General features: G+C 45.9%; 1 protein-coding gene across 1 annotated transcript in view; it reads right to left on the minus strand.

Moving 5' to 3' along the window:
• GLDN (gliomedin) overlaps positions 1-19,487 on the minus strand; it is a 59,841-nt gene extending 40,354 nt beyond the window's left edge. Inside the window, exon 1 of the mRNA XM_054716229.1 lies at positions 19,125-19,487. Coding sequence (XP_054572204.1) covers positions 19,125-19,487 — 363 coding nt within the window. The remainder of the gene's footprint in view (positions 1-19,124) is intronic.
• Between the last annotated feature and the right edge of the window lie 1,458 nt (positions 19,488-20,945).

The following is a 20,945-nucleotide window of genomic DNA, read 5'->3' on the forward strand; positions in this document are numbered from 1 at the left end:
TATAAACTGCCGTAGGTCACTGTAACCTCCTTCCTGACCTTTCCCTTCTCCCACCAGGAGCTCCTCAGGTGCCAACAAGCCCCAGGGTCTTAGCCTTGTTCCATCTGCAGTGCAGGCAGCTACCTCTGGGCTGCACCTTGGAATGGCCAGTCCTTTTGCTGCTCCTCCTGATGAGAGTCATGGGCAGCAAGGACTCCTGCTGGCACTGACTGACTGACCCAGCTCAGGCACCAACCCCACGGGGCCACTCTCTGAGGAGGCTTGGGACGCAGCCTCCACCACCTCTGGTGCTGAGGTCGTCCTCCCTGCAGGAGACAACACGGAGACAGCGTGGTATTTTATCTGGTCATGCTGCGTCCATCTGAGACAGTTCTCCCCCGTCATAAAAAAGAAAAATAGCAGCCAAATATCAAGTTACTAATCTCAAATCCTTGTCTGACCTTTACTTTTAAGAAGTTGTTATGTTGCAAATTGCCTATTTTTGAGTCCAGCAATTTTACAACTTATTCTGGCCAATTGCTTCTTAAAGGGGAAAGTACTAGTATGCATATATATTTTAAACACATACTAATGCAATGGAATAGCTTTCAAATGAAATGATGTGTAACAATGAGACAATAGAGGTGACTATTGGATCTTGAGATCTTGAGGTAGGAAAGAACATTCTAAGCAAGGAAGCAAAAGAAGAATCCATAGAGGAAAGGCTTTATAGATTTGATGACATGAAAATGTATAAACATGAAAAGGCCTAGAAACAAAAGTAAAAGGGAGATAACACCCAAGGCCGAAGAACATGGGCTTTGGAGTCAGACGCGCTCCGTCTGCTCTGATTTCTAATTCCTTCACTCACTGGCTCTGGGACCTTGAACAGGATGCTTAATCTCTCTAAGCCTCAGTGACCTGTCTGTAAAATGGGAATGACAATAATGGTGATAATGGTGCCCACCTCAGAGGTAAAGACAGTTTTGACATATATATCTAAAGGTCTTAGCATAGCATCTGGTGAGTTGTAAGTTCTCAATAAATGTTATAAACTTCATTAAGGGGAAAATATGGCTACATGTATAATACACAAAAAAAACTAATAACTTTCCTATAAAAGGTTATTTATAAATTAGTAAGAAAAATATTTTTAAAAATTAAAAAATAAGCTAAGACATGAATGAACCAAACTCACACAATGAAAATTTTCAAATCACCAATAAATATGAAAAGAAATTTACCCTCGCTGTAATCAAACACCTGCAGCCCCCTCTCTGCTGTGAGGGGTCCACCTGTTAGGTTTTCCAGCCCTCCTCTTTTAAACCTCGAACTACCAACCCTCTAATCCAAGCATGTCTAACTCAAAGGCTAACATGGGCCAAATAAACGAGGCATGTGGCCCACAGGCCGTGAGTGTGACATGCTTGCTCTAATCCCTTCTCCCACCCAATCTGGCTAAATTCCAGGCTTGTGATTCTCCAAGTTAGGGTGTATTAGAATCACCTAGGGAGCAATTTACATACAGATTCCCAGGCTCAGCCTCCATCAGTTCTGATGCAGGAGACCCTGTATGGAGCCCAGACACCAGCTTTTTAAACAGTTTCTCCCAGGTCTTCTTGATGCAGATGGCCCTACCCACACTTTGACAAGTTCTACCTGTGCCATCAAAACAAGGGCCTGTTCTGGCATCTTCCAGGTTCTGCATTTTCTCTCTCACCTCTTCCCCTCCTTTCCCAGAAAGCTCTCTGTAAGCTCAGACCTTGAGAACTGAGCCCTGACTAAAGAGATGGGGATCCTTATGTCCTTTCCCTGATGATTTTTTATAAGTTTAAAATAACAAAGTAAAAAGGATCATAGGGTAGCCTCTCCATAAGTTACCATGCTAAATCAACTTATTAATTTGCAAAATGATTTAAAAATCATAATGTTTATACTTTTCTGTATTTTCTAACTTACTATAAAGGACACACTCACAATCAGAAAAGAAGTTATAAAACTCCTAGCCATTCTCTCACATCATGTGCCATCCTAGTGGTAAATTAGGTGTCACTTTCCCAGAAGTGTTTCCTCCTGTCCCGGGTTAGGGGTGTCTTATGTGGTCCCACAGCATCCAGGCCTCCCCCATTGGGGTACTTCTGCCATTGCCTGATTACTTGTTTATTCCTCACTAACCTAAGATTTAAGGCAAGGGAAGAATACAATTTAGTTATTTTTATAACTGCATCAAATAGTCCAGAGCCTTCCACATAGTAAGCTGTGAATGAGTAAATTCTTCGTCTATCGACAGGCAGGAGAAATGGCCACCCTCCCTTCCTGATCTTCCTGGATTTATCTTCTGTTCTTTTTGTATTTCCTTTGATTTATTACTCCAGGGTTAGACAGTTGGACCTTTTTGGTACGAGGTTGGAATGTGCCATTTGTAGGTTGGTCAGCCATGTGGAACTTACCCAAGGCTGTGTTTCCTCCCCTTGGCAATTAAAAGGTGTTCAATTGAGCAATAGCACCCGACAAAGTAAAATTCACAATGTCTAGCACCCAATAGAAAATTACCAGGCCTGCAAAGAAGCAGGAAAACACAACCCATAATGAGGGGAAAAAGATCAGTCAATTGAAACCCACCTGGAAATGACCTATATAAAGGAATTTGTAGACAGAGACAATAAAATAGCTATTCAAACTGTATTCCAAATGTTCAAGAAGCTAGAGGCAAGACTGAACATGTTAAATAGAAACATCAAAAATATAAAAACACTGAATTTAAATTTCTAGAGATGAAGATTACAGTGTCTGAGGTGAAGAGGATACTGAATGGGACTAAGAACAGTTGGGGCTCTGCAGAAGATTAGCGAGCTGTACTGCAGCCATTAAGCCAAAATGAAACACATGTGGAAAAAAAGATTAAAAAGTAAACAGATTATCAGTGAGCTGTGGGACAGCTTCAAGAAGCCCAATACAAACTTTCCCCCAAATTTTTTTTTTTTAGAGAGAGAGGAAGGGAGAGACATAGAAAGATAGAAACATTGATGAGGGAGAAATATCATTGATCAGCTGCCTCCTGTATGCCCCCACCCCCGGGAATCGGGCCCACAACCCAAGCTTGTGTCTTGATGGGGAATTGATCCGGGGACCTCTTGGTTCCTGGGTCACCACTCAACCACTGAGCAACACCAGCTAGGCATCTTTTCATAATTTAATGAAAACCATAAACCTGTATCTCCAACAAGATCAATAAAACCCAAGCACAAAAAACGTGAAGAAAATGATGCTAAGGCTTATAATAAAACTGCTTAAGACATGCAATGAAGGGGAAATCTTAGGGGCATTTCTAGAAACATTTCCAATTCTAAACTCAAAATAAATTTCAAGAATGGAGGCAAAGACTTTTCAGACATTTTTTTTTTAATCCTCACCCAAGGACATGCTTTTATTGATTTTGGAGAGAGTGGAAGGAAGAGGGAGAGAGAGAAACATCAATTGGTTGCCTCCTGCATCCCATATGCACCTGACCAGGATGAAGCCTGCAACCTGGCTATGTGCCCTAACTGGGAATCAAACCCGTGACCTTTCGGTGTATGGGACCAACTAGCCACATGGCCAGGGCTGACTTTTCAGGTATTTTTATGTTTACTTGTATCATGCTCCAGTTAAAATGAAACATCTGCCATTCAACTGCCTTCTTCCCTGCTCCTGCCCTTGCTTCTAAAATCCTGCCCATCCTTCCAGGCATGGCTCAAATGCCGCCTCCTTCTTGAAACCTTTCCTGATCGCCCACTGGATGTTTTAATCTTACTTCTCTTAAGATCCTATTATCCTTTTCATTGTGTCGGACATGTTTGAGGATTTGTCTTTTCCCTCCCACTAGCCAATACATTCCTCGGGGGCTGTTGCTCCTCCTCCTCACCCACAGATGCACCCACACTGCCCAGAACAGGCACTGAGCACGTTATATTGACTTATATGTTGCTTATTTGGTGAAAGGTTTCCTTTGAACTCCTTTCCAAGATACTTCTGACTGATTTAGAAACATTTATTTATTCATCAGCAAACAATTCATAATCCGGACCCTGTGCTTATAAAGGTAGGACAGTCTGGATGGTGTGACTCAGTGGTTGAGCATTGACCTATGAACCAGAAGGTCACAGTTTAATTCCCGGTCAGGGCACAGGCCCGGGTTGTGGGCTTGATCCCCACTGGGGGGGGGGGGGGGTTGCAGGAGGCAGCCAATCAGTGATTCTCTCTCATTGATGTTTCTATCTCTCTCCCCCTCTCCCTTCCTCTCTGAAATCAATAAAAATATCCTATATAATAAAGAGGTAATATGCAAATTGACCATCATACCCTCACACAAGATGGCTGCCCCATGTGGTCACAAAATGGCCACCACAAGATGGCCAGCAGGGAAGGGCAGTTGTGGGTGATCAGGCCAGCAGGAGAGGGCAGTTAGAGGTGACCAGGCCTGCAGGGGAGGGCAGTTGGGGAGGACCAGGCCTGAAGGGGAGGGCAGTTGGGGGGCACCGGGCCAGCAGGAGAGGACAGTTGGGAGCGACTGGGCAGGCAGGGGAGGGCAGTTGGGGGCAACCGGGCAGGCAGGGGAGGGCAGGGGAGAGCAGTTGGGGGCAATTGGGCTGGCAGGGGAGCAGTTAGGCGTCGATCAGGCTGGCAGGGGAGTGGTTAGGGGGTGATCAGGCTGGCAGGCAGAAGCAGTTAGGGGCAATCAGGCAGGCAGGCTGGTGAGCGGTTATGAGCCAGCAGTCCTGGATTGTGAGAGGGATGTCCGAGGGGTCCCAGATTGGTGAGGGTGCAGGCTGGGCTGAGGGAGAGGCCAGTGTATGAATTTTGTGCACTAGGCCTCTAGTATTTAAATAAAAGTAAGACAAAATCTCTGGCACCAAAGGCTCACAATTCAGTTAATTGATTTAATTTGTTTTTAAAAGAGCTTAAAAAAAAAGTTTGGGTTTAATAAGGAGTAGACTGACTCTTGGTTAGAGCCTCCCTGTGTCCAGAAAATGAGTATTCTCAAGTTCAGTATCTCTCCTGTTTCCTGGTACATTTCCAACCAGGACCCGATCCCAGACTCTGGTATGCAGCTGCCTCTTCAACAGCTTCCCTTGGACATCTAATGGAAATAACGTTAAGATGTCCCTCCCTGAACTCCTGGCACTCCCCTCAGTCCTGTTCCACCTGCAGTTCTGCCATCTCACTGAATGACAATTCTGTCTTCCCATTGCTTGGCCACTAACCTTGAAGTCATTTAATTCCTCCCCCTTCACCTCACACCTCATGTTAAAGCTGTCAGCAAATCCCATCTACTCCACCATCAGACATATCTAGACACTGTCCACTTCTTACCATCTCTGCTGCTACCACCCTGGTCTGAACTACTATCGTCTTTCATCTGGATTAATGCAATAGCTATACGAATGGCCTTTCTGCTTCTACTGCCCCACACAGTCTAGTCTCAGCATGATGATTCTTTGAAAAGGCACGTCAGATCATTATTACTTCTCTGCCTAAAATCCTTTAAAGACTCCCCATAAAGGCCAATATCTTTACAAGAGCTTACAAGGTCCTACATGAACTGGTTCCCTTGTTCCTCCTCCCCCCAATTATCTTTCTAATCTCCTTTCCTACTACTCCCTCCCACCCACTCTGTTCCAGTCTCCTTGCTGTTCCTTGAGCTCCCAGACACAGTCCCACCACAGGGCCTTTGCATTTGCTAGTCCCTCTACCTGAACGGCCCTTCCCCAGATATCTGCTTGGCTCACTTCCTCCTCCAAGTTTTTCCTCAAATGCCACTTTCTCAGAGAGGCCTTTCCCACCCAAATGACATAATTGCATCTTCCCTTCCCGCTCTTTAAACCTCATCCCTATCTCATTGTTCTGCATAACTCTTATCTCCTTCTAATATTGTAGGTAATTTACTTTGGTTTACGTCTGGCCCTCCCCCCGCCCCTTGAAAAAACATGAAGTCTAAGAGGATGGTGCCCAGTGGGGCTCAGTTGGCTGAGCATCATCCCATGCACCAAGAGGTTGCGGTTCGATTACCAGTAGGGGGCATGCAGGAGGCAGCAGATCAATGTTTCTCTCTCATAGATGTTTCTGCTTCTCTCCCCCCCTCCCTTCCTCTCTCTCTAAAAATCAACAAAAACATATTTTTTTAAAAAGTCTAAGAGGATGGGGATTTGTATGCATTATTCATACTGTTTCTCTTGTACCCACAATAATGCCTGAAACTGTGTTGAATGAATGAATCTATTTCTGACAGAGAAGACACCTAAATCAGTCTTTCCAATACCTGACACCATCTCCCATTTGGTGGGTGGCATGAATTCTGAGGAAGGAAGTTAAAAACTCTTAGCATGTCAAGAAATCGGATTCAGAAAGTGGGCTTAGTCTATATTTGCACTTGTTGAGTTGTGGATGAATTCATTTGTGAAGAGGTTGTCATCAAATACCTCACTAGGGGCACAGCAAAGAACGATGAGCTATATTTAAAGAGACAAGGTGACTAAAGGTGGCAAATTAGAGACCCAAACTGTACAGAGACAGGGTTTTAGTTGTGCGATACAGAAAAGTAAGTGCAGAAGGAGTTGGGGGAGAAAGAGATGAGTGTTTTGAAGTGAGCTGAGAATCACTTGTCTCCCCCAGGCCTCTAATGCAGTTCTCTGAAGCGGGAGTGTTCCTGGAATAATCTTTCACTAACTGCTAATAACAGCCTTTTGTGCCCACACTGTTCCCGTCAACAAGCATCTTTAGAGGATTTCTGATTCTTATCTAAGCATTCTTACCCTCACCTTTTAGTCAGAAAAGTGAAATCATAGTTAAGTAAGTTGTCTGATGTTGGGGGAATGGACAAAGTATTAAACCATTATCCCCAAACTCTGCCCTGTGGCACTCTTTGTACACAGCAAAAACGCTTGTGAAGACGCCTGTCAAGCTGCTCCCCGCTCAGCCCTTCCTCCCTCAGCACAGGGAAGAGCTGAGTGGTTACTCCAGAAAACATTTGGAGGAGGTCCTTAGGGTGAGTTGCTCACCCACAAAATAACTGTTGATGCTGTTAGCATCATTACACTGGCTGGATGGGACCATTGGTCTGGCAAACATGCCATTCATATGGGCTCCCAAAAGATTTGGTCAGTGAAAGAATGAATGCATGAGTTCACATTGGGCATACATAAAACTATTTGCAAATTATGATTACTATAAATAACTTCCCCAAATCATATGTCTAAAATATATATATATATTTTTTTTTCCTTTTGGACCCATCAACCAGAAAAACAACTATCTGGGAAAAAACATTCTTTTTAGAGGTCTGTGCATTTCCCCAGTCACCAAACTTTAGAGTCATCATCCTAGCATCTACCTTTCTCTGGCAAGTTCTGTTGATCCCATCTCCATTGTTTTTATTATAAGACTCCAAAATTCCCTGGATCACAGAAAGGATGCATTTGAGAAATACTAAAATATCAATAACAATAAGCTAACACATACTGAGTTCTAGGAAACATGCTAAGGACTTTTCATGGATTATTGAATTGAATCCTTATGATAACACGCAAGGTAGACACTGCTATCAATGCTCTCTTAAGAATGAGGGAACCGAGAGACACAGAGAGGTTGAGTGACCTGTTAAAGGTCACACAGCTAATAGAGGGGTCCCAAGTTAACATATACCATATGATTCCAGCACTCATTATAAAGGCTTTGGGGTCTGCCTTTTACTTTTTAGACTTGCAAAGACCTCATTCATGAAGCAAACAGAGTTCTTAGAAGCAGAATGTTCTCTCCCTGAGTACTCTAATTCCTCAATTTTCCTCCCCTCTTTTTCCTTTCTTTTCATCTCATATTCAGTCTCAAATTCAGCATCCTCACTTCCAAACTAACCCCCTTCTGTGTTTCCTCAATTTTGACCCTGGTGCCACCACCCTTCTCAGTGTTGGATCGTCTGGACCAGATGGACCATTTCTCCTTCTTATTACATTTGTAGTTACCAAGATCAATTCATTCTTCTCTCTTGATATTTTGAGGATATATACCTTCTTCTCCATTTCTGATGTCACCACCTTAGCCAGACAAAAGTTATTTATTGCCTGGACTAATGCAATAGCTTTCTAATGTTCTTGCCTCTGGCCTCTCCCCTATCCACTCTTTCCTCCATTACATCACCAAATCATTCCTATAAAACCACTTTTCTCAAGACTCCCCCCTGGCAAAGGATCTACAATACTTAATTGTCCATCACATTCATTTCTCAAAAGTGGAAATTCAAGGCTCTCTCTCACCCAGCCAACCTTAGTTCCACCCCACCCCCCACCCACACTTCCCAGTTCAGGAAGGCCTGCTTGACCTCTTGCTCTTCCAGCCCTGTACAATTTTCATTCTGTCCCTAGATCTTGGCTCAAGTTATTACTTGTGCTCGGAACGATTCGCTCTCCTTGCCTGCTCAAATCTCACCAACCCTACATTGCCCATTTCAAGTTCTATCTCCTCTGTGAAATCTTCCTTCATCAATTCAGTGAGAATTGGTTTTCTCTCCTTGACTGCCCTCATACTCATCACACATCTCACTTTCCTCTATCGGTCTTCCTGTTCAGAGGGATTGGTTCCAAGGTCCTCAAGTGCTGCATATATGAAAAGGACTTTTTTTTTCTTTTTTGCCTTTCAGTGAAAAGGATTCCAGACTCCAACACTCACCCACTAGTGTTACCTAAAAAGAGGAATGATTTTGTAGTTGCCAGCTCATCATTTTAGGCTGAGTATAGTTACCCACAACATGTTCCCAAGTGCTTCACAGTTTTTACAGACAGCCCAGGCAGGGTCTCCAAAGTTCCCAGCACTTGGGTGAGCACAAGAAATTTTTTCTCAGGTTACTTTATCTACTGCAATCAGAACAAACTCCACAAATTGCATTTTAAATGATCTTTAGTTGGCCTTGTTGTTTCAATTCCACCTTTCAGTAAAGAAAATTGTGTCTTGAACTTTAGTTAAACTAGAAGTAAATTATATCTTCTTAAAATACAGAGCTGTTAAAACCCAAAGAGCTACATAAAAGCAACTGATGGGCTGAAAAATGGTCCCTTTGTAGCAGAATCACAACCTAAAAGCTTCAGCTTGTTTCACACAACATGACCTTTAGTCTGTAGATAAAATGCATGTAAATTAAGCTTGAATGTCAACTCGATTTGGACAAGGATTTCTTTTTGGGGGAAGGGGAGGGGAGTTTGAAGAATGTCAGTGAAAAATGAATGTCTCCCCCCTACCTCCCGACAGACAACTGTGTTTTATCAGATCTAAAGACTGTTGATGGTTTCCACACAGGTAACCATATCCTGGAGAACATGAGATCCTTTGCTCTTCCAGCCCTGTAAAGTAAATTGTTCTCCTTTCTTAGAAATTGTTTTTGCTCTATCTCCCACTTATATTTTGTCAATTTTCCAAATAAAAGCACCCAAAAAAATTTTTAGGACTGCCACCAAATAGAAATGAACAGAATTTAACAACAGTGGAGCCAGTCAGAATTGAGGTCAAGATGACTCTGTTAGTGGGTGTCAACCTTCGTCACCAGTGGCCATGCACAGGGGTGGTTGCCCAGGAAATCCAGGACAGACGAAGAAGCCCTGTTGCCATATCAAGGCTAACTCTTTTGTTTTCAATGACAAGATAATTTAGGTTGGTGTAATGCTGATCTAGGCTTGAAGAAGCCAAATATTATCATGAAGCAGCAGCTGATAGAAGCACATATGAACAGACAACTTGGCATTCTGAGGGATTCCAGATAAAAAATAAACCCAGAAATAAAATGCGGAGAACATGGGGCAAGAAGGGCCAATGATAAGTGTGATTATCTTACCAGCAACAATGAACACTTACTGGGAACCTGACTAGACCAGGCTCTTGTACTTTAGCAGCAGCATTTCCCTTAAAACTCCTAACAACTCTATGAGGTGCACTATTATCTCAATCTTACAGATGAGGAAACAGAGGCTTGGAGAAGTTAAAAGACTTGCCAAGGTCACCCAGCTAATGAGTTGTGAGCCCAGAATGTGAATTCGCCTGACCCCCTCTCCCCCTCCCCGGGGCCACGCTGCTCACGACCACAACATACCTCAGGGAAGCATCAGGTCGAGAGGACTTGGTTGGGACCTAACAGTGAAGAAAGACTCCCAGGTTGTTCAAGTTAAGGGCAGGGACACAATGGCTGAAGGCAGCAGCAGCACCACATGGGGATAACCCTGGACCCGCCGGAGAGAGATCCTGGGACAAGGGCAATCAGGAGAGAAACAACCCCTTGGCACTGGAAGACCCGTGATCTGAGTTGTTCTGGAACTCACCCAGAAAGGGCCCTCTGTCCAAGGACTTCTCAGTCTGTGGTCTACTGGCCAGTGCCACTAAGTGATGGGCTGGTCTTCGGGGTTCTGCTGTCTTCCCAGAGTGGAGTGGCACTTCTCAAGTGGGGCATTTGTTTTGGGTTCCAAAGGGGAAAACCCTTTTTATCCCTGGCTCAGTGGCAATGAAAGTTGGAGAAGAGGTAGGGATCCAGCAGATAAAGAGGAGGTGATTCATCAGGCCCTTGAAGATCCATCCTGCTCAGGTTTAAAGGCCCAGTAGGCTTGTTCCTACTGCTCTCACCCCTGCTGTTTTGGCTAGAAAGAGTCTAGGGGTGTGTTAACAGCTCCAGCATCTGGGAACAGGTCCAAATGGTTTAATGCCATCCATGTGGTCAGTACAACTGCTCTGCTCTCATAGGTCCAGATGCTCAGTCTTGACCCACTTGTTCCTTACATATGTTCTTAGAGAGTCATGACAACCATATATCTACATTGAATGTTTTTTTGGCATGTGTGCAGAATTTGTGTTGATGAAGCAAGTATCTGAAGCAAGTGCTAAAGAGCAAGCTCTTTCCTGTCTTCCTCAACATACCGCCATGACCTGATACACGAGTTAGGTTTATGGTATGTCCACAGTACCAACATGAGACATGATCTTAGCAGAGATGCAGCTTCTAGTTTGCCCCCACCCTTAATTGACACCAAAAATAGCTTCTGACTTGGAAATCACCCACACAGTGACAGGTGTGACATCCCAAGTGCCCATGTGCACATGCTGCTATGAGGAAGGCTGCTATGAGCTTCCCCTCCCAGGCTCTGCATTTGGGTTTATGGCTTGGGCAGTCCTGTCTTTTTTTGTCCTGCTGTACCTGATTTTTCATCAGTGCCACGCCATCCTGTAGGACCTATGGGTTATAAATTTCTCCCCTTCAACTGAAGAGAACAGATGAGGTCTGAGACAAGGCCTAGCTATGGGATTCATGGGTGGTTCACACTGTCCTAACATTGACTGCACCTGACTGGGGAAGCCAGCCTCCCTCCAGAGTGTAGCCCCACTCTCAGGTCAGCTGTGTCCTGGGTTATGTCTCCTTCAGGGAGGTCTTAAAACCCAGGGTTAACCAATGCTAGAACAGTCCTGATTTAGTAGCTGGGCTCTCCAAAGGAATGACCCCTAGTGCCCCTCTGTTCTAATGGACAACAGTTTACTGTAACGGACCAGACAGAAAATAGTTTAGGCTTTGTGGGCCATATGGTCTCTGTTGCAATTACTCAATTCTGCTGTTTCGTGTGAAAGTAGCCACAGACAATACGTAAACACATGGGCATGGTTGTGTGCCAATAAAACTTCATTTATGGTTATGTTATGAAATATTATTCTTTTGATATTTCCCCCCTAACCATTAAATGTGAAAACCATAACTTTGTGGGCTGAACAAAAAACCAGCAGCAGGCTGGTTTTGGCCCATAGGCCATAGTGTGCTGACCCAAGTTCTAAGTCCTCAGCTTTTACACCATCTGGAAGTGATCCAGTCCAAGGGGTGGGAAGGGGAGGTAAGCCCTGGCACAGCCTTCAAGGAACTATAGCATCCATGCAAACAGGAGCTGTGACTATGGGTAATATGATTCCCCCTCCCCACTTTGAACAAGATAACGTATAGATCCATACACGTGTACCTCATAGCAGTCATCGTGAAAAGCTGTTTGTTACAATCATGAATTACTGCTTAGCACAACTGGAATCTCCTCCTTGAGAACCACCCTCAGAATTGGAGCACATGCTTTTGAAAAACCACAGTGAAGGAAAATCTCCATCCACTGAAGGTGGAGTTGATTTTTAGAAAAAGCCAAAAAAAAACACCAAAAGCCAAACCAAACCAAAGGCAAAAAAGCCATCTCCACTCATCAACCAACAACAACGATGGCACCACTACTACCGCCCTACTGGAATCAGGTTGGGAAGAACTGGGTGGCATGGAGTTGTGCTTGAGCTAAATGAAGCCATTTTTGTTCAAAATCATTCATGAGACTGTAAGATGAGACTGCTGCAAACTAAGCTTGGAAGCCCTAACATGGCCCCTAACAATGTGAGTGTTGTCTAGCCAACACTGTCAGCCAATTAAAAACATTTTGGGGGATATTTTTGTCAATATTTAAAAGCCAAGCAAGTTCACATAAAAAGTCAAGATTTTTTTTAATTTTATTTTTTTCCTTTTCTTGAAAAAAAAAAAAATCAAAGGATCAGGCACACTGAGCTCTAGTTCTTATATGGCAACAATCAGCAAGAGCTTCTCTCTTTAAAAAAAAAAACAAAACACTTTCTTTTAAAATCCTCACACGAGGGTATGCTTTTTGTTTACTAATTCCAGAGAGAGTAAGGGAGAGAAAAGGGAAGGAGAGAGAGAGAGAGAGAGAGAGAGAGAGAGAGAGAGAGAGAGAGAATGATTTGTTGCCTCCCACAAGGACTGAACCTACAACTTAGGTATGTGCCTGACTGGGAATCAAACCTGCAACCTTCTGGTGTATGGGATGACACTCCAACCAACTGAGCCACTCCGCAAAGGCAAGGTAGAGCACATGACTTCAGGTGGCAGTGCCTACACACTATCATCCCACAGCCTGGTGGCAGCTGCCATGTAACCTTGTGCTTATGGCCTTTCACTCCAAAAAAGTAACACAATCACATGGTTCAAAAGTCAAAATAATACACAAAACTATACAGTGAAAGGCTCATTCCCACCCTCCCTAAGTAAGCCCTTTTATTAATTTCTTCATTTATCTTTCCTCTTCTTCCTTACTCAAAGTAATACAACATATACTTTTCTCTGCCTTGCTCTCTTCACTTAAATTATGTACGCCCTGGGGATTGTTCCAATAGCCATACCGAGAGGATTTCCTCATCCTTGTTTCACAGCTACCTAGTATCCCAGTGGGGATATAGGTCAATTTATTTAACTAGTCCTGCACTGGTGGACACAGGTTGTTAAAAGTCTTTTGCTTTTACAAATATTGTGCAGTGAACGACTATATGCTTATGTCATTTCATAGGTGATAAAGTCTGCCATGCATTGATAAATTCTCATAAGTGAAAATGCTGGGTCAGAGGATAAATGTATTTGTAATTTTTCCAGGTATTGATAAATTGCCTTCCACAAGGGTTGCACCATTTTGCACCCAAACCCAATGCAAAAGTATGTCTATTTCCTCAATAGAATGTGTTATCAAACATTTGTAGTTTTGTCATTCTGACAGGTAAACATTATTCAGGGCACTTTTAATTTGCATTTTTAAATCAAGAGTTCTTTTTCATGTGTTTAAGAGACATTTGCATTTTTTTTTTCATGAGAACTGTCTGTTCCATTTTCCTATTGGATTCCTATTTCTGTTGCTGATTTACTTATTCTTCTTGTTTTTTCTTTTTTTCTTATCATCTTCTAGGAGTGCTTATATGTATCAGAAGATTAGCCCTGCATCTATGATATGAGCTGCAAATATGTTTTCCAGGTTGTCATTTATCTTTGCCTTTGTTTATGGCATGTGCTTGTTTCTTTTTGTTATTTGCTACACAGAAGTTTTGTTATTGTTGTGTGTGCTTTTTAAATGTTGTTTTATTTATTTATTATTTGCTTCTGGCTTTCAAATTATAGTTTGAAAGAAAGCTCTTCCCCATTTCAAGATTTAAAATGAAGTTACTCACATTTTTCTTCTAGTAATTTTAGAATTTCATTATTTTTTAAATAATAATTATTTATTGTTGAAAGTATTACATAGGTCTCCTTTCCCCCCCACCATTGACCCTCCCTCCACCATCGCCCCCACCCCAGGACCTCACTGCCCCATTGTCTGTGTCCATGGGCCATGCATATATGCATACAAGGTCCTTGGTTGATTACCTCCCACCCACTCCCCCTCCCCCTCCTTCTCTCCTAGATTCTGCACTCTATTCCATGCTTCAAATCTCTGGATCCACTCCCTTCATCAGTTTATTTGGTTCATTAGATTCCACATATGAGTGAGATCATGTGATACTTGTCTTTCTCTGACTGACTTATTTCACTTAGCTCTCCAGGTCCCTCCATGCTGCCTCAAAGGGTAAGAGATTCTTTTTTACTGCTGCGTAGTATTCCATGGTATAAATGTACCACAGCCTTTTTATCCACTCATATACTGATGGGCACTTGGGCTGTTTCCAGATCTTAGCGATAGTAAATTGTGCTGCTATGAACATAGGGGTGCATACATTCTTTCTGATGGGTGCTTCAGGTTTCTTAGGATATATTCCTAGAAGTGGAATCACTGTGTCAAATGGCAGTTCCATATTTACTTTTTTGAGGAAACTCCATACTGTTCTCCACAGTGGCTGCACCAGTCTGCATTCCCACCAGCAGTGCACTAGGGTTCCTTTTTCTCCATATCCTCGCCAGCACTTGCCGTTTGTTGATAGCAGCCATTCTGACAGGTATGAGGTGATACCTCATTGTCGTTTTAATCTCTAATGATCAGTGACTTTGAGCATAGAGTTCCATTATTTTTAAACGTAAATTTTTGATCCATTTAGAACTTAAGGTGCACACTGTGAGGAGTAAAACTTTCTTCCTACTGGGTGCTCAACCCTAGATTTTGGGCAGGATGATAAAGCTACCAGATCATCAGCAAGGAGACCTGGAGAATGGAATGAGAGAGAGCAGCTAATGGGAGGAGAAGCGGGAGAGGGGTGGGCGGGTGGAGCCCAGGAAGAACAGCAACTCCTAAAGGAGTTCCCATTACTCATCTGAGTGGTTCCCAGGGCCCCTTTTATTACTTTCCTCCAAAGCACCCACTTATTTTTAAAGATGTAATGTGTTTGGCTATACCAAACTAACTGTACTTAATAATTAGTTATGTTGCCCTTGTAACAAAGTCATTCACAGCTGCCAACCGGTCTCTGGTCAGAATGTGCTAGCCAGAATCACCATGCTGAGTACATGTACTTTCAGCCCAAAGCACAGAACTCTGAATTATCCGTTAGCTTGAGGAGGCTCATCATGGATAAATGAGCCATTCTGGAGGACTTTGAAATGATATTAATCTGCGTACAACTTACTTCTTTGTTCTGAGATCTCTAAGGACATGTGGTGACCTCAATGAGGGGACCTCTGATCTCCCCCTCATTTAAGACCTACTGGTGCTATATAAAAGGGCGGGAAAGGTATAAACTTCAACCTTAAGAAGAGTGTACACTTCTGTCATGCTGTGGACTAAATAGTTCTCTTAGCAACGTTTTCTACTAGAGGTGCCCTAGGACAGTTCTTTTTAAAAATTTTTTTCCTTATCTGAATAATTCTCTGTTCTAGGAAAAATAAAGATGAGAAAAAATTGTAAAGGTGAAGAGGGAGATGTTAGGGAGGAAAAAAAGTAAAGGGCTTCTCAGTAATAAAATTGGTTCCTCTGCCTGAAGCAGAGGCCTCAAGGGAGACCCAGTGAGAGTGAGATGCTAACACAGCTCTGCCATCAGGAAGGCATGTCCAGGTTCTTCCTGCTGGGGAGTGGGCACCCACCCCCAGGCGGCACCCTTAACAATTGGTTCAGAATCTCTAGGGGTGAAGTCTATGCATCAGTCATGTTTAAAGCCCCCCCATATGACTTCAGTGTGCAACCACTGCTCTAGAACCCAGCTACTCCAAGTGTGGTCCTCAGACCGGCAGCCTTGGTGTCAGTGGAGGTTTGTTAGAAATGAAGAATCTTAGGTCCCAACTTAGACCTTCTGAATCAGAATCAGCATTTTAACAAGACCCCTAAGACATTCATATGCACATTGAAGTTAGAGAAGCAGTGGTCTAGAGTAGCATTTCTCAAAGTGTGGCACCTGAGTCACCTGCATCAAACTCACCGAGAGGGTGGAAGGTGGGGAATTATGATTCTACTAGTGACCGGTGCACGAAATTCGTGCACATTAAAAGGGGATTAATTAGAGGAAATAATTTTATATTGCTATTTGCCTTTTCTCTATAATAGAAGTGTCAGAGATGAAAAAAAATTAGTAAAATGTATATGAAAACCTTCCTCCTGTCAGAGTCTGGGGCTCACCACGGGACCCAGAGTCAAGTCCCCGCCGACCCACATGCACCTCAAAATCATGTGAGACCCAGACCCAGCCGCGTCCCCCACCCCCTGCATTGGGCTAGATCCAGACCCGGCCAGGCCCACCCTTGTCAAGCCCTGCCGGGCAGGGGGCGTAGCCTCAGGTCCCCTGACCCGGTGCCAGGATGGGGGGGTGTGGCCTGAGGTCCCCCAGCCCAGACCAGGGAGGGGGGCATGCCTTGAGGTCCTCCATCAAGCCCTGCCAGGTGAGGGACATGGCCTGAGATCCCTTGTCAAGCCCCACTGAGTGGGGGGCGCAGCCTTAGGTCCCCTGTCAAGCCCTGCTGGGTGAGGGTGTGGCCTGAGTTGCCCTGACCCAGCACTGGGGGTGCACCTTGAGGTCCCCCGTCAAGCTCTGCTTGGTGGGGGGCACAGCCTGAGGTCCCCTGTCAAGCTCAGCCAGGCAGGGGTGCGCAGCCTCAGGTCCCCCGTCAAGCCCCGCCGGGTGTGGGGGGGCATAGCCTGAGGTGCCCCGGCCTGGCGCTGGGTTTGGGGGAGCAGCCTGAGGTCCTCTAGCCCAGCACCAGGATGAGAAACGCACCTTGAGGTCCCCTGTCAAGCCCTGCCGGGTTGGGGACATGGCCTGAGGTCCCCTGTCAAGCCCCACGGGGGCGGGGGAGGGTGTAGCCTCAGGTCCCTGCTGATTGCTCGTTAAGGCTCCTTATGGGAACTTGGCCTCAGCTGTGGGTGCAGCCATCTTTGTGACAGAGTGATGGTCAATTAGCATATTCCCCTCTTTATTAGATAGGATTTGTCTGAGGGAAGAGCCCTGGAATCATTTTTAATGTGCCTACTGTTTGAGAACTACTCCCAAGAGGAAAGCCAGCAATATGATGGTTGCCTTCCCTGGACCAGCGGTCGCCAACCTTTTGGACCTTGCATACCACCAGTGGTCTGCCGACCACCCATTGGCAACCGCTGCCTGGACTGCATGGAAGGCAGCTATGCTCACCACTGTACCACCAACGCTGGACTGCATGGGAATTCCCTCACTGACTCTAAGGTCAAAGCACGCCCATGTCTCAGCCTGACGGGTGTGATGTTCCTGCTCTCTGGCCTGTAATAGAGCAGGTGATGGTAGTTAAATTTAGCTTTCAGATTGACACAGACATGAGTCTATGTTCTTGAGTTAGTGACTGGACAGGCTACAACTTGGACACATAAGTCTCTACCTTAAAAGCAGGATTAAAATATATAAAATGGTGATGCTCAGATGCACCCTCTTGGAGGGTTTCAAATAAAAAAAACACATCAAAACTCACAGTAGAGAGACAAGAGAAAGAGCAAATTCCCCTAATGATAGTTCTTCATTTTACAGAGGTCTGTTTTTGAAGTTTCTTGCTTGGGCCCCGATTTTTAAATATTTATGGGTTTAAAAAAAATGAAGCCAGGAATGGAAAAATCTAACCTCTCAAAAGACGTGTGTGTAGTGTGTAGTACTTCCATGTGGTTTTAAAGCATTTCAGTTCATAGAAGATATTTAAAAGCTTAAAAGCTTCTATGATAACAGAAGCATTAAGTGGGTTGATCTTCAAATACCTAGGATTCCAAACTATTCCTCACACTTGACTTGAGGTGACAGAACTGAAACCTTTGTAATTATAAAGTGAAATAAGACCTCGGTGTTGTAATGGATAATAAAATGGAAGGGGGAACAGCAATGTGATCTACTTGTAATTGTTAGATAATTACTGAGTTAAAAATCAGCAAAATCAAAGAAACTTAAAACTGGAAAAAAAATGGGGGCTTTGCTTTAAAGACTCTCCTTAGAGCAGTGTTTCTTAAACCTTTGTTGGGGGGGGGGGGTGCAACGGAGCCGCTTTGGAAAGGTAATGGAAAGCTACAGCCTCTCCCCAAGATGCACCACCTGCAAGCGATTTCTGGAGTTCTAGAGACTCCCTGGAGTCCATATTAGAGCCTCAGCTTTGGCACCGATTTTAAGAAAACAGTTTTATGCTTAGAGCAACTTTCTCAGCATCAAGGTCCTAGGTCAGTGGTCTGCAAACTGTGGTTCGGGAGCCACAGGCGGCTCTTTGGCCCCTTGAGTTTTTAGCAAAGGCCAGCTTAGGAGTACCCTAATTAAGTTAATAACAATGTACCTACCTATATAGTTTAAGTTTAAAAAATTTGGCTCTCAAAAGAGATTTCAATCGTTGTACTGTTGATATTTGGATCTGTTGACTAATGAGTTTGCCGACCACTGTCCTAGGTTGTTGGTAAAATTAGGGCTGACTGTTTTCACTTAAACAGAGACAATTAGGTCAGCAGTCTCATGACATGGGATGGGCTGAGGCAGGTGAAAGACCAGATCACTAGATTATGCCAGGAAAAGAATCCCTTGGTTGAAGAAGTCTGCACTCTCAGAAACGGGGCCTCCCTGCTCTCAGGGGGCCCAGGGCGCTGCACAGGCAGAGCCCTGGACTGCTGTGGCTCCCTTCACACCGGAAGGTGAAAACTTTTGTCCAAAGTTAGAAAGGAAAGGAGGCTCTTACAAACACTTCCTACACCCCTCATTTATCTGCAGACTCAACGAGGACCCTTCCCCATTTAACACTGACTCCAGAGACATCCTCAGGGCCTTCGCTGCACAGCGCCCCGCCCTCTGGCCGGCGGGGGAGAGGGCGTCCGGGCTCTTTCCCACACTGCCCGCCGCCCACCCTGCCAGGGGCGCCACGGGGCCCGAGCCCCGCCTACCGGCACCATGGAGTAGGTCATCATCATCAGCATGTCCTGGCTCTCGGCGCGGAGGTGCGGCACGGGCTCCGCGCTGTGGCTGCGCTTGTTGCGCGCGGCGCCCGCGGGGTCCCGGGGTGGCGGGGGCCCCCGGCGCGGCGCGCGACTCAGCTCCTCCAGGAAGGCGCGCAGGGCGCCGTCCTCGCGCTGCTCCCGGCCCCGCTGCGCCTCCAGCGCCCGCAGCGCCGCGCTCAGCCCGCGCCACTGGCACAGGGCGAACACCGTGCCCGCGGCATTGAGCGCAGAGAGCAGCGCCACGGCGGCCAGGGCGCCGCGCAGCCCCCAGCCCGCGCCCCCGCAGCCTCGCTCCGCGCTCCGGGCCATGCTCTGCGCACCTCGGGCGGGCGGACAGGGCTGGGCGGCCTCGCGCCGGGGCAGCCTTTATACGCCACGGGCCAGCCGTGGGCTGGTGGCAGCGCCGTGAGTCACGCCGCCCTTTGGCCCGGCTGGCGGGGCGGGTGGGGGGACAGTAGCAGTGGCGCCCGAGCAGCCCGGAGGGACCGGCGGGCGGAGGTGTGCAGAGGAGGAGAGGAGCCAGTGGGGACGGCCCGCGAAGGAGGGGTAGAAAGGGCTCCTGTACCGGGCGCTGGCCAAGGAAACCAGGAAACCCGCCTCTCCCTCCTTTTCCAGCTGCCCAGCCCGTCGATATTGCTGTGGGCCAGACGGGCAGGCTAGGGTCAGTCTGAGGGGGAGAGCAGGAATTTCTATGACCAAGAAGTCACTGGATTCTTCCCTCTGTTCCCCCACACTGCCCTCTCTGAAAAAGATCAGCATGCCCCGACGCCAAAGCACAGGTCTACTGTCCCTGAAAGATCTGTTGCTGGGCGGAGTCCAGGCTGCCCGTCACTCCTCCCACCATCACAGGGCCGGGAAGAGCCCCTGATGACCCCACTAGATCATTTCAATGAAGGAGATGGATAGAGACAGACAGTTGACATTAGAGGGTTAAGAAGGCCACTGGTCAGAAACAAGAAAACCCAGCCTTGCCTGGCCAGTCATCTGTGCAGGGAGATTTCCTGGATTTGACAGGTCAAGAACTCTCCCCTGAAACCCATACCTGGGAGGTGGCAGGATGATAAGAGAACAATCAAGGGAGGAATCAAGAGACCTGGTTCTAATTCCATTCTGCCACTTGGGGGAGGTTTGGGGCAGGGGGCTTGCGCTGTCCCAGGACAACTCTGGACTGATTCCGAGGTGCTTTCTGACTGAAGGGCTGGGACTCTAGCCAGGCCCTTTCTGAGCCTTACTTAGCCTGCCTTGCTTGAGGGGGCACAACCTCCCTTTCCTGTCAGCTCAGATGCCTGCTGTGCCTCAAGGGCCACTATCCCCCAAAAGCAGAGTCACTTCTCAGCCTCTTTGCTCTCTGTCTTTCTCAGCTTTCCCCAGAATGGTTCTGGTGCTCCAGGGCCCCAGGGCCTGCAGGAGGCCCCCCACACCAGAGCCCGTTGTCTCAGCGGAGGAGGTGGTCCATGGAGCCAGCTGGAGCTGTCAAGGAGAAAGGACTTTCTCTAGCAAAGGGGGTCACAGCTGTTGCAGCACAGAGGGAACCAGTAGGATGATGGGGAAGCAAACACCTTATGACTTAATGGCAAGGGCTCTGTAACCATCTCCTCCCCAAAGATGTACATTCCAGTTCCTGTAGGTGGGTATTTTTATTTTGCACAGAAGAGCAATCTCACACTTCTTGCCCACTGCTCACCAGTGTGAGCCAGAATAGAGCCTCTGAAGAAGTACAAGAACAACTGAAGTTATATCTCAGAACTTCTGTCAAGTTCTGGATTC

This window comes from Eptesicus fuscus, chromosome 5 (genome assembly GCF_027574615.1).
Source record: "Eptesicus fuscus isolate TK198812 chromosome 5, DD_ASM_mEF_20220401, whole genome shotgun sequence".
Classification (NCBI taxonomy): Eukaryota; Metazoa; Chordata; class Mammalia; order Chiroptera; family Vespertilionidae; genus Eptesicus; species Eptesicus fuscus.